Here is a 14426-nt window from a genome sequence, read left to right on the forward strand (position 1 = left end):
GACCACCGGATTTGCCAAATGTACAATAATTTGAAGCAAAAACCCGTGAAGTCCTTTCGAAAAAACAAGAAGTCTTTAAATTGACTGTATTTAATCAAGATTGAAATAGAATTAAGAAATACTGCTGTTTTTTATATATGTTTGTATCAGGTAAAAACAAAACACGATAATCTATGTAAAATGTTTCTTAACTAATGTTTACTACATCTGTCTCCCAAAAAAATCTTCCTGTCAATACCAACTTTCTAAGAAAGGTCACATATCCTGTAATAAAAGCTATTTGAGACACTGCGACGCCATCGCCTATAACTATTAATCTTCTAAAATATAAAATTCTCCTGTCATAATGTTCTTTCCCATACTCCTCCGAAACGGCTCAACCGATTCTTATGAATATTCAGTAAGTCTGGGAATCGGCTACTATCTATTTTTCAAGTTCCTAAATGTTAAGGGTGGTCCCACCCCAAAATTTGTATTTTTTAGATAATTTAATTGTTTTTATTTTTTTATGATACAGTATACAAAAATACATACAACCCTTAATTTTAACCCCTCTACGATGAAGCCCCATTTTTTATTTGTTAATTAAAAACTTATGACAGACTCTGAGGTTTATATAGAGAAAAATTCACATAAAAACCTAAAAAGTTTTCATTCCAGAAAACCGAACAGTCTCTGGGGTAGCATAGCTAAATGTTCCATGTTCGTATGTACTAAAATGGTAGGCTAAGTAAAATCACATTAAGGAGAAACGAAGTTCGCGGCGGCAGCTAGTATATTTATATATATAAAGTATTATAAATATACTAGCTGCCGCCTAATAATATTTTCAGCTTTATATATATAAAGTATTAATTCAGTTAATATACCATGTGAATTGCATTTTACACCTTAGGGATTCTACCTTACCCTTGCAGGTAAGCAAAGTACAGGCATTCGATCGACCGCAAAAAGCTTGGCGCGAACTTTAATTTATCCCAACTTATTTTCTTTATTTAATTCAAGTCGAATTTAATATTTGTTATATTTTCTTCTAATATAATCTATTAGCGTAGGTACAATAATTAATTATCATAGAAGCAACTAAGATTTTTTTGTCCCAATTCCGATGTTATTTATTTGGGACCCTTGTGGCCTGATAGGATGACTAAACCCTACAAATAATCGAATGATAGCATCTTTCTGTCACAGAACTTCGAGTTTAAACCAACAAAACGAGTATTGCTATTAAAATTTGTAAGGCGCTTACTGTTAATAAAATTAGTGTGAAAATGAAATATAATTTTTAACACACATCTCTTGGTTTAACAAACAAATAAGACTGGGCCTAGGTATGTTTCGTGACCATTTGTTTATTCTAATAGGCAAATAATTCCGCCTTCTATGCGTGACACACGCCATCGACTTATTAAATCTAAGAGGAAACTGGTATTCCTCACGTTTTCCATCACCGTACGAGCCAGTGTTGAACGCGCAAATAGACAGAAAATCCATTGGTGCACAGACAGGGAACAAACCTGCGACCTCAGGGATGAGAGTCACACGCTTGAGGCTTAGGCCAATACTGCTGCAAATAAACTATACTTTTGATTTAGTATATTTTTATCTGCCTTATATTAGTGAATTGAAATAACTATAATTATAAAAAAATGTTTATTAAACTAGCAATCACTTAATGAATATAACTATATACATAAGCAAACACAAAACTGAAAATCACAAAAATGGAATTACAATTAACAATTTAATTATTTTATTTACAATGTTTGAACAAAACGTGGGTAACATATTTTTATTAGTATTACAAATTAATGTATTTGAGATTTATTTTATAACCATTCATTGTTATATGTAAAAATTCATAAGATGAGTGAAAATACTTCATGGAACTAATCACTTCCGCTTTCGTCCCCGGAACCGGATGACGCCTCTGCCTCTGATGAAGAGGCCTTCGCTTTCTTCGAATCTTTACTCTGAAAGACAAACATATTTTGTACAAACATGTTAGGAGGTGCTAATAAAATCCCAAAAGAAATGTTATTAATAACACTAAAGAGATTTTAATAAGTTATATACATTTTTCATAATAATTATCTAGCTCATAGGGTTCGTTTCCAACTAAAAAAAATATACAAACACTATAAAATAATTTTGGCTGGCAACATTTTTTGTTGTTATATTTAGGGAGCGTTCAAGTTTACGTCTATTACGTCACGCAATTTTTGGAGATTATTGACCTCCCCCCCATGTTACGCGCCGTAACGTTTTTCAGTACCCAAGTATAGTAAAACGTTTCGTGACCACCTAGTGACTCTTTATACCTAAAAGTTACCATTATGTGGTGTTAAATACTGGAAAGACGAAAATAATATTAACAATAACGCGTAATTCAATCCCCGCCCCGCATCGTAACGTTTTGTAAAAGGACCACCCCCCTAAAATTCGTTACGTAATACTTGAGTGCTCCCTTACTTAATTAAACCAAAAATTATCAATCAACCTCTTTGCTTTCTTTCTTCTTCCCACTATCAGAATTTGACGAGCTGTCATCATCTTCAATATACTCTTTACTGGTAAATTTCCCGGAACCGGATCCAGCGCTGGTGTTCTTCGCCTTTTTGCTTGGAGCGGGTCCTTTACTCTTCTTTTCCGCTGCTTTCTTCTCCTTATCGGCTTGCTTCTTCTTTTGTTTGAACTCGTCCGCTGCGCCGCTGTCCTTGTATTTTTTCATAGCTTCACTATAATCTTCCTTGGCTTTGCTTGCTTTTTCTTCCCATTCCTGAAAATTTAAATAAAATTAGTAATGGACACTATGAGGTATAACTGCTGCTTGTATTAAAAGGTCCAATTTATTTAATATATAAATATAAAGTTAAATAAATCCAGACTTCAGAATATTTTTATGTATGAACAATTTTATTTAATAAACATTAAACCATAATGCAAATAGCCTATAGTAGGATCGCGCTTATATCGCGTTATCCTTTGATTTATATGATACGTATATATAGCATGGAGACATACATATTTAGTGAATATATATAGTATAGTATGTTTATAACAAGTGACAATTTTTTTAACATCAAATACATAATGAATCAATTTTAAGCAATAAAATTCACTATTTATAATATTATTAACTTACTTAGTAACAAAAAATATATATAAACAGAACATTAAAACAAATTAAAAAAAAAAGATCTAAACGGTAATAGTTAACAATTCCTTACCTTATGTAAGCATAAATATAAAATATATTTAAAAGTTCAGATATCCCATTCTCTTACCGACTTATCCTTAAGGTCTCTCCATAACTCTCCTCCCTTCTTGGCGACTTCTGTCACTTTGGTACCAGGGTTCTCTTCCACAATCTTCTTTCTGTTCTCATTAAGCCATAACATAAAGGCAGTAGAAGGTCGTTTAGGTGCATTTGCGTCCTTTTCACGTTTCTTCGATTTATCCTTGCGTTTACGAGGTGTCTCAGACTGAAAATAAATGTATATTCAAGTATTCATAAATAAAATAGTATTTGCCAAAACTCAATTTCCGCCTGCGTCGATTTTATGCATTTTGACAAGATTATTTGCGTCCTCATCATCATCAATCATCATATGTATATATATATATATATATATATATATGATATATATATATATATCTATGATTAGAGATATATGTATTATGTATATCAATCATCAATTTACAAAACACCATAATTTATACAAATAAAACTTTCGGAAGAATCACAATTTCTAATTCGTTCGGTAGTTTGAGAGTTTATCGCGTTCAAACGAGCTTGCGGGACGACCAAAAAGGGCAGTCTTCGCAGCCCATAGACACCCATTTTTAGTGGGTGCGTTGCCGGCCTTTACTTATTATACTATCAGAAGCGAAAGAAATGTTGCCATAGTGGCTAAATTCCGCCCTTATTCCTCACACACACACGTTCGAATGACATCTGTGTCACAACGAAAGTTTCCTTCTATGTGTGCCATTCAATTGCTCCTACGGCGAAGGAAAACATCATGAGGAAACCGGATTGGTCAAATCTAAAAATTAGACGACATATGCCAGACAATGGATCACCTACATGTCTTTGAAATAAAAATGAACAAAAAACTGATGCAATCTGCAAGACCCTTTATTAACACAACATATGTAACTCTGTTTTTTTAAATTAATGTATATAATTTTGATAAAGCATTATTAAAAAATACATACGATTGTAATTGTTTTCTTGGGCTTCTTTTCTTTTTTCTTTTCTTTCTCTTTCTTACTTCCTTTAGACGCATCTGACGCATCCGAATCTTCCGACGACGATGGATTTGTATCATATCTGAAAACATTAAAAGAATTACTACTTAATCAGATAAATAAAATGGAAAATCTCAATAATACAAGTGGAAAAATTACTTTCTTAATAGTGCCTTTAAACCGAAAATGCTTACTACTCGGAAATCGAAACTACACCCTAAAGGTACTACCAAAGCCACAAATCATTTAATCTGTATCTATAAAAATTCAACCATCAATAACGTGTTCTTCTCGATTCCCCATTGAGAATGTGGAGGAAGGATTGTTAACAGTTCTTCAAATCCAATAGGAGTATCCTCGACCAGGACGACTCATTGGTCTAGTGGTTAGTACCCCTGACTGCGAATCCATGGGTCCCGGGTTCGATCCCCGGCTGAGGCGAACATCGATGTGATGAGCATTTGGTGTTGTTCTTAGGTCTTGGGTGTTTAAATATGTATTTATATGTATATCTATCTATAATATGTATGTATATCCGTTGCCTAGTACCCATAACACAAGCTTCACCAGCTTAGCATGGGACTAGGTCAATTGGTGTGAATTGTCTTAAAAAAAAAAAAAAACCAGTCTAACGACTGACTGGCCGGTCCAGAGACCCCTTTAATATTCCACCAACTCCAACTAGCTTAACAACCTATTTTGATTGACGAAATTCTGATAATTTCATTGGTATTTTACGATGCATTGAACTATTTAAAATCTATACCGAATTGCCTAACGTATAATTTTTTAATTTGTAAGCGACATGGTGACATCATTCGACGCACGTTTCTATTAGAAATGTTCTAAAAAACATAAGTTTGTATTCGTTCTCATAATCAACTATATATAGTATGTGATAATGAACCGCTGTGGAACATTCTTCTACTTAGCATAATGCTGAGCAAGCGCCAATTACAGCCACAGTACACACGCATTACACACTTGTAACAAACCGAATGGGAAACGAAAAAAAAAAAACAATTTTTTATATCTCTCATTAGGTATATTTTTGAAGTTATACTTCTTTAGGCGCGTTATGAAAAATTGCGCGCGCACCGTGACACAAAATTAACAGAATGAAGTTGCCCACGGAAGATGCTACGGCATCGGACATAATTTAAAAACAACATTCGAATAATAAAAGAATTTATGTTACACTTAATGTAGGAGAATATAAATATATATTTATTTATTTAACTTTTCAAATGTAAACTGAACTTTATTGACTATAATGACTCCTTTTCCAGTCTTTGATTATTTAATTGTAATTAATTATTTGCATGCAATCTAAAACTATTTTTAATAATGCCAAAGAAGTATAACTTCTTACGCGCGTACATAAGTACACGCACCCTTTTTTTTATTTAATTTTTTTTCTTATTGTTATTTTGTGTGTGTGTGTTTTTATTATTTCATGTGCACTATACTAGTTTTACCATCTCAAAAGGCGTTGTTTCTGTATTAAGAAGTTCCCTCAGCATAATAATGTAGTCTATGTGAGCTAAAGGTAATTATTACTTAATTAAAAAGAACTTACTCTTCAGCAACATCACTCTCTTTGGCCTTATCGGGATTAAAGTCTTCATCAGTACTTTCGTCTGAGCCATCGCTGTCATTTGAATCTCGTTCCTTCGCTTCGGCTTTGACTCTTTCGAGATACGCATCGGGCTCTTTCTCAGTGTCCGAATCACCGAAGTCGTCATCGTATAGAGCTTTGTCCTGAAAAAAGATTTAATGAAGATGGGTGCGGAAGAAGTAATAACAGGGAAAAGATACCTACATCATTATCATGTTTTTAATTAACAGCTTGCCCATTTAGAAATTCATAAACTAAAATTAGAATCAAACTAAGACACATACAGATGGCAGATGGTCAAAAACGGTAACCCAATGGACTGGCCCAAAAGGACAAAAAAACAAGGACCAAAAGGACAAAGAAACAAGGACCAAAAGGACAAAGACACAAGGACCAAAAGGACAAAGGAACAAGGACCAAAAGGACAAAGGAACAATGACCAAAAGGACAAAGAAACAAGGACCAAAAGGACAAAGAAACAAGGACCAAAAGGACAAAGATACAAAGACCAAAAGAGCGATGGGCCTACGAGATTGAAAGTTTAACTGAATTAGGACGAGCAGATTTGAGTTGAAGTTTTTTATTATTTTCTATTTAGTGATATGACTTTATAAGATTACGCTACCAATTAACAAAGAAAAAACCACGGAGCAGGAACTACTTGAACATAATTTAACTATTTTCATATTTAAACAATTTACTCTTAGAAATAATGAAATAAAAAGGGCAAAATCATCATCAAAGGAACACAACAATGTATCTAATGAAAGTTGTAATTTCAAACGCCGAAATCATAAAATACTTACATTTTTGCCTGTATTCTTAACATGCAGTTTCTTAGTGGTGATATAATTGAATAACTTATCATATTCCCCTTTCTCTATACTACTGAATGTGTGGATACTGCCTTGTTTTAATTCTATTTCAAAATCGAATGATCTGAAATTAATAATATTAATTAATATATATTTAAATACCTTTAAATAGTAATATCATTAAACGCGGAGTTAAGTCAAATGTCGTCACGCGTAATGCGCACCTAAGACGCGGAGCGTGTTCGTCGAGTACGTACAAATGATGCGTTGCTTTAATCTAGTATGGGAGGTCACAGACAAGACATTTCGTCAACTTCTATAATCTATTTCTAAATAATTTTGTTGCTTTTGGCATCCTATTTAATGACACCGAGATTAGTTCAGAAATTTAAGAGATTTATATAATGCTTAATATTTTGTTTTCAAGAGATTTAATTTTTTACAACACAAGTGTATTAAATTTTTAGCCTTGCTTTAATGATTGAAATTTAACTTACTTAGTAGATGAAGCACCTCCTCTCGCAAAGTTAACCGAGGCGATCTCTTCAAAGCGGATGTGGACGGGTGGTTTGTGGACATAGATGAAGCCTTTCTCTAGCGGGTACAAATATCCAGCCGCTGCCTTGTATGAACAAGCTATGGCTGGTGTTTTGTGATGCCTGAAATGAAATAATTATCATAAAGTATATATACTGGTGTTTTGTATATGGATGAATATAAACAAAATTTGTTAGAACCTGAAGTTTTGTTAGTTCTATAGCCCGATAAGAGTTTTTTTAAAGCATATAAAACAAGCAACATTCATGGAATTTTTATTACATGTTTCATAGATTTAAGAACAAACAGGTAAAAAAAATATATTAATTAAAACTAGATCAGTCTTGGGTGTTTAAATATGTATTTATATGTCTATATATAACACAAGCTTCACCAGCTTAGCACGGGACTAGGTCAATTGGTGTGAATTGTCTTTAAAAAATAAAATAAAATTGCATTCTTTAAACTACATATTTCGGTCAAATTATGTTAACCCCGGGATCATATATTTGCATGGTGATCAGATGTTACAATATAGCATAATAATTTTAGTTTATTGGAACTTTAGTTTTGGCATGTTGTTGTTTCATTGATTCTCATTAAGCAAATGACCAGCCATCTGTGCCTACCAACCAGAAGTTTATTGTTAGAATTTAATTAACTCTTACCCTAAGAAATCACCAGGTCCGGTTACACGTCTGTTGATGATAACTTTCATAATTTTCGCTAGTACTTCATATGTTGGCCCAGATAGTTCCTTTGTGATTTTGTCTTCATACTTTTCTTTTAGTTCCTCTCTAAAACATTCAAATATACAATGACTATTCATTGAAGTTTTGGTAGCAAAAGTAATTTAATTACTAAAATTAAAAAAGGTTATTTACTATTTATTTATTTAAGCTATGAAAAATGTTATAATTATGACTATTAATTTCTCATTATATTAAAATAAATCTATTTTTTTTTATATTAATACTTACTCAGTGAAAGGTAGCTCCAGGCTAGTTTCCTCTTCAATACCAAAGAGCAATACTAAATAATGATATCTTGTTTGACCCTGTTTAATGGGTGGATCCAAAGATACAACAAAGAACATTTGCCGTGTATCTTTGTGTGGTAACAGAAATAGACGAAGCACCGTAGACATTGGTATCTTGTAATCAAAAGTTTTACCATGGAGTTGGAAGAATGTTTGAAATACTTTGATATCATAACGACCACTGTAATCAAAAAAATCACAATGTGGATAACATGGTTTTAAATTTAAAAATAAATGGAAAATCTTTTATGGGAATTCCATACAATTCTTCAAACGCTCATTGAAATTTAAAAAAAAGGCATCTTTGGTTTGCTTCAAAATAACTTTTTTAAATTAAAACTTTGAAGTTTTTATCAAGCTATTAAATCTTGAACTTTTTGACTTTATTTTTTTGTTTTGTTATATACTGTATAGGTAAGTCAATATTTTAGAAGGATCATGATATGTTTGCTTAAGACTATGGACAAAAATATGTAAAATATATACCGTGGTGTAAGACATTGTAACTCTCGGAAGATAGCGATGGCATCTCCAGAGACAGAAATGACACTGGCTTTGTTCATCACTTGTTGGTGGAAAGCCTCCACAGCATCCATGTCACCTGCCAACTCACTTGTTGGTATGTGAAAACGCATTTCCATCAAAGATACTGGTGTGTCATCATTCTAAGAAATAAAAATACTCATCATAAATAAGTCTTAAAATAGTCAATTGAATATTCTTCAAAATAATTTTAAAATTCAAATTTCACTAAATTTTGATCTGTGACAATAAGTTATAACAAAATGTATATAAATTTATATAAAACTAGAAGTACTTATAAATAGACTAGCTAGCTACATTTACTTTACTTAATATATTGGTGTCTTATAAGACTGTTTATTATCACCAAAAGTGCAACTATATAATTATAAATTAATTAACTTATTTATAAAGAAAAATAAGCATACAAAACTGTAAAACCAAAATACTTTGAACCACAATTAATTTTATTACCTGATGGAATTCTAATGTTACTTCATTCTTGCCTGTGTTGCACTGTGACACATAATGTAAGGGAATTTCAAATGCTGTATTTGACCCCACATTATAGCTAAGTACAGCTCCATTAAACTTAGCTGTGCCCCAGTTCCAGCCCTTTAGAGATAATTCCTTTTCTAACATGTCCTTCTTATAATTAGTTTTAAAAAACTTAGCCACTTTTTCTTGTTCCTTAAATAATAAATAATTTATTTTAAGCTAAGGGTCTTTAGGAGCTAGTCTTGGACAGTATGACCAAATTTAAATTAAAATTATTTTCAATTTCTCAGCTTTTCAATTTCACTTTCCAAATATTAAGATTTTACACTCCATATAAAATAATTAAGATGTCAAGGTATTAAGAGCTTTAAATAAAATAAATTTTAATAACATTACCCCTTCTTTAAATCCTCCATATCTGTGTAGAGTACCATTCTTAAGAAAAACACGGAGCCCCCAGGAGCCTATAAATTTCTGAAAATTAACTAGCTCTATGTCATTGGAAGAAATTTGCTCCACTTTTCCAGTCTTGCTATTTTTGAAGATAATGTTCTGATCGGTCATCTTCAGCCGTCCAGGAACCTAGGAATAAGAATATAAACAACATTTTAAGAGGTTGTAAAAGTGAGGCATATATAACATACGAAAGTACAAGCACATTAGCACATTTTATTAGATTTTAAGATAGTTATATTCTTTACTAGCAAAAAAGTCTTACTTAAATTTATTATAAAGCCTCGATAACATACCATGGTGCCTTTTATTTCAGCTGAAACATCGTTGTATTCTAAAAACTCCATAGTAGCGTGTGCTGGAGAATATACAATTCCTGGCTTTGTCTTTTTTTCGCTTTTTTATTGCCGTTAAGTAATAATTACCGACTGGCAATATGAAACACAACGCAACAAAAGGAAATTAATATGTATTTAAATACGGTACTATTAGGTAAATACGAATCAACTTGAGTCAAGTAATAACAAGCGGCAAGCCTGAAGTCCACAGATTAGAGTACCTTTATAAAAAGTTTAATCCCTTAACACACACTAGTAAAGTTGACTGCTTGTGTGATCTGTGTAGACACGAAAAAGTATCGATATTTTGTGATATCGAGTTTTTTATTTTATTTTCAATAGCGATTCTTTTTGACAGATATCTCATATCCAACAGTGTTTTCACATCTAGGATATTATAAGTGTATGTTTGCTATCTTACTTAATTCATTTTTGTTTTTTCTTGACTAATTCATTAAATCACTTATCTACTGTATACATCATCTAGGGACAAGTACTATTAATGTAGTAATAGTAAACTAACATAAAAAAAACACTATATATAACAGATCAGATTCAGGGTAAGAAATACCCGAAGGGAACCACAGGATAAAACGAAGAATATAATTGCGTCGATGTCAATTAGCAAAATGTCAAACATCAACAAATAATTCAATTTGATAAATGACAATTTGGAAATTACAGTTTTCACTCAATGTTGATAGTACGAAGACGTATGGTATCTTTGTTGTGATTTAAAAAAATAGAGTTTGTTTTGTTTAGGATTTTAATAAAAACAGTTATTAATTAAATTAGTATCCCTAATATTAATACAAAATATAAATCCCTATTGTTTAGTGTTATCAAACCGGTGAAATAAAATCCTTAACGTTGATAGGATTTAGAAGTCTTAAGTAATATATCCTCGTTTATTTCGTAGTCATCCTTTACATGTGCATATCCTATGGCGTCATTATCGCTACCAAGGGTACTTCAATTGAAGAAAAACAGTTTGGATGCAGAACGCGAACACTTTGAAAAGTTTCAGGTAAGTCATATATTCATATATATTTATGTTAATATATAATATAAAAATAGTGTTCCATATGTTTCATAATTATGCTGGAACACAACAATTATTAGAATTTATTAGCTGCTAAAATTCGTAGGATATTTTTCCTTAAATATTTTTTTTTGTTTATTTTTAGTAAACTGTAATTTAAAGAAACATATGAGTGCACTTTAACTTTAAATCCTATTAAAAATCAATGTAAATAGTAGTCTAGTTTATGTTAATAACTACTGTAATAATATGGCAAGAATTAAAGTATAAATATAATATTATGGTGGAATACATTCATAATTAGGCAGCAAAAACATGAGTGATGAACCTGTTTTGATAAATATTGAAGAATATCTTGTTGTAAATGTGAATGCAAACTTTATCACTTGACCTACTTAAGTTGTTAATATTTCTTGCTTATTAATGGATTCATTAATAATAATATTATTATAAGTATAAAATATAGTGGCTGTATCCCAAGTTGAACAACAAGAACATAAATAAGAGTCACTATTATTGCCTATCATCAAAGATTAAATTTTAAGCCTTAAAATTCTATTTGTATGTAGAGTCATATACATTTTTTTAATAAAACAAACATTTGAAAAGAAAATCTTCAAATTTAATTTAGGTCTTGATGATAAAATACTTCTAATTAAGTACCAACTCATTTAGTTTTTATTAGTAAAGTATGAGGGACAAAATCTTCTGCCTTATTGTCACATCCAGTTCCTGAACTCTGTCCTTGAACTGAACCTTCTGTCTGTCCACTTTCCTAGTATTATAATAATTCTCTTATAAATATTATTCATACTATAAACACCAAAGTTCATACATATAGAACTATTTTAAATTTAAAAGGTATAATGTTATGTAGATCCTTAATAATTCATAAAAAAGATAATTTCTGATATTATTCACTTTGTATTTGGAGAAGTATCTTAAAAGAAGAAGGATAGTTAAGTGAGAAAGATGTTAATATTTTGCTATCATCATTATCATTTACTTAAAGGAACACTGACTGGACACCTGATAAGTTATCAATGTTATCATACATAGATAAATTTTGTTGTTTCATTTTGCGATAACCATTCGCCATACTTCTAGATTGATTGAGTTTGGTGTATAGAATTATTCTTGTGTTCTTGGATTACACGGGTAAGTTAGTTGATATTTGTTATGGGTGACTTAACTGGTAGCAGATCTTGTATCATATAAAGCGAAGATGAAATCATTGAAATGAAATAAGTGTATTCTTTAGTTGTGAAAGTATCACCCAAGTAATCTCATTATTTTTTAAAATAAATAGTACTTTCATTTGCTTACGAAACAATTTACGTTTTTATAAGAATGTTAGTCTGTAGTATGTCTTAAAGGTCTATAAATTTATATTAAATATACATTCGGTGGTTAATAAAATAAAACGTGGGTTAAATTTGAGAGAGCCGGATGGATTGTTCACTACAGCTTTGATTGTCGGTATCCGCCTACACCACGCCAACGCCAATAGTTTCGTTCCCGTTACGCTTTTATATTTGTTTACAGTTTTTGAGTTTGAGTCCTATATGGTCAAAAAGTATATTTTTAAAGTCTGTCTCTATTGATAGGGTTAGATATAGTTGCTTTGCTTTCTATATGTGATGTGAAATAAATTAATATAATTATTCTATGCATCTTAATATATTAAAGAAGAATATATCTTATGTACATATTATGTACTTACCTTATAATAGTTATGGTAAAGTAAGCTGAATATTGGTGAGCTTTAAGTGGACTAAGGATAGGAACATGACTCTTGGTTAGGTAGATTACAAAACTTTATTGAAGCCATAACGAAATAAGTGAGTGAAAAACGTGGGAAGCTGTGATGAATGATTAGAAACCGGCTGCAAGTGTCCGCGATTCCGCGAAATATTATCGTTTGATACGAACATTTATTGAAGTTCTTTTGGCGGGTTAGGGAAAAATGATGAGAGTAAATTTTTACGATGCGCGCGCACACCGTCGCATAAAACCGACACCAGCACACCGTCACAAAAAACCGACACCCTGAAGTTAGCTAAAAAAGTTAAAAAGATTTTTATCCTGTTACGCCAAATGTTTACGTTAATTACGCCATGTTTTTTTATACAGTATGTATGCGAATACTTTATATAAGCGAATATATATATATATATCTACTGAAACTGTTAAGTTACTTGATTTTAAAGAGTGCATAAAATGTTGGATGTGGTGCATTTCCATTGTAAACGAAATTTATAGGGAGATATTTGTTGCGATATGGTAAGACCAGGTGCTAGTATGGACACAGTCTGTGATTGTATCAAAGAATAAAGTCAGTCTATACAAATAATTCTATAGTAGGTATGACACCACATCACAATGCATAAGAATGTCTTATGTTACTCGCATAATACTTTATGACTCATGTATCTTCCTATCTTGTTTTTCTAATTGTATATGCATAATCGTTCATGTACCTAAATCACAGCCGGCCTTGACTTATTTTCTAGCAGCATTTAAGAAAAGTTGTTATTATAATAATGATATTAGATAATATAATATTGTTAGGTAGGTTTATGTATAAGTTATAGTTTATGGAATGATGCTTTAAAGTTGATTTACGTGTTATAAATGCTTAAATGTTAAAATTGAGATTCACATAACGGAATAACAATTGCTAAACAATTCACGTTGATAGTACGTGAATGTACGAAGCTGCATTCAAAATGTCAATTTCTTTGTTTGACCTACTGACAGTGATGTTTTACGTTCCCACGAGTAAGTAAAAGATTTCTTCGATACGTTAAGTAAAGGGTTAATAAGAGGCCTGCAGAGAAATATTAATGATAACGGTACTTGTGAAAATGATACTATTCTTCTTAATTTATGAAATAAGTCTTAACCAACTTTACATAATTATTTTCTTTGTTTACTCACCAAAAGTAGAAAAAGTGTTTTTTGAAGTTCACAAATGGGACATACATAAAATAAAAATGAATTGCAAAATACAGTGTAAACGTTTTATTCGTTATATTGATTTTATTGAGTACTCAGGGTTTTCGCGAAAAGAGAACCGTTTCTCATCCGTTTCCGATCCATATAAAACATTACGGCGAAACGAAGTTCGCGGGGCAGCTAGCACTACATAAAACAAGATTTTGTCAAATTGTTGTCGAACTAGCAATGATTACTAAAAATCTATGCATGTTTGTGCAGTTTCTGAGACTAATTGGTAATCGATCTATTGGCAATCAACACCCGTTATTAAAATTAGTTCATCTCTTATTTAACAATGTTTGACAGAAAC

The 14426-nt window shown here is 31.4% G+C and overlaps 2 protein-coding genes across 6 annotated transcripts in view; one reads left to right on the plus strand and one right to left on the minus strand.

The window, feature by feature from the left end:
- Positions 1-1638: 1638 nt before the first annotated feature.
- On the minus strand, positions 1639-10287 carry LOC125048986 (FACT complex subunit Ssrp1). The gene is made up of 13 exons (XM_047647976.1): positions 10033-10287; positions 9680-9865; positions 9260-9475; positions 8750-8928; positions 8205-8444; positions 7893-8021; positions 7185-7346; positions 6679-6811; positions 5834-6015; positions 4222-4336; positions 3288-3485; positions 2501-2779; positions 1639-1973 (listed from the first exon to the last, which is right to left on the minus strand). The coding sequence occupies exons 1-13, from the start codon at positions 10081-10083 to the stop codon at positions 1890-1892; spliced, it is 2154 nt and encodes a 717-aa protein (XP_047503932.1). The 5' UTR covers positions 10084-10287; the 3' UTR covers positions 1639-1889.
- A 464-nt stretch (positions 10288-10751) lies between these two features.
- LOC125048675 (huntingtin-interacting protein 1-like) overlaps positions 10752-14426 on the plus strand; it is a 37535-nt gene continuing 33860 nt past the window's right edge. For 3 of the 5 annotated variants that reach the window (XM_047647483.1, XM_047647482.1, XM_047647481.1), the window contains exon 1: positions 10752-11101. Coding sequence is in view for 3 of the 5 variants with exons in the window: in XM_047647481.1 (XP_047503437.1) it covers positions 11018-11101 (84 nt within the window). In the remaining 2 variants the exon portion in view is untranslated. The remainder of the gene's footprint in view (positions 11102-14426) is intronic. The other 2 variants (XM_047647484.1, XM_047647485.1) reach the window with 1 other exon arrangement.

This window comes from Pieris napi, chromosome 4 (genome assembly GCF_905475465.1).
Source record: "Pieris napi chromosome 4, ilPieNapi1.2, whole genome shotgun sequence".
Lineage (NCBI taxonomy): Eukaryota > Metazoa > Arthropoda > Insecta > Lepidoptera > Pieridae > Pieris > Pieris napi.

Excerpts from the sequence above, each read along its gene's own strand:
- LOC125048986 (XM_047647976.1), bottom strand. The coding sequence starts at position 10,083 with ATGGAGTTTTTAGAATACAACGATGTTTCAGCTGAAATAAAAGGCACC. Across the intron at positions 8,445-8,749 it reads TTACAATGTCTTACACCACG|TGGTCGTTATGATATCAAAG; the intron begins GTATATATTTTA and ends TTTTGATTACAG. Across the intron at positions 8,022-8,204 it reads CTGGAGCTACCTTTCACTGA|AGAGGAACTAAAAGAAAAGT; the intron begins GTAAGTATTAAT and ends TGAATGTTTTAG.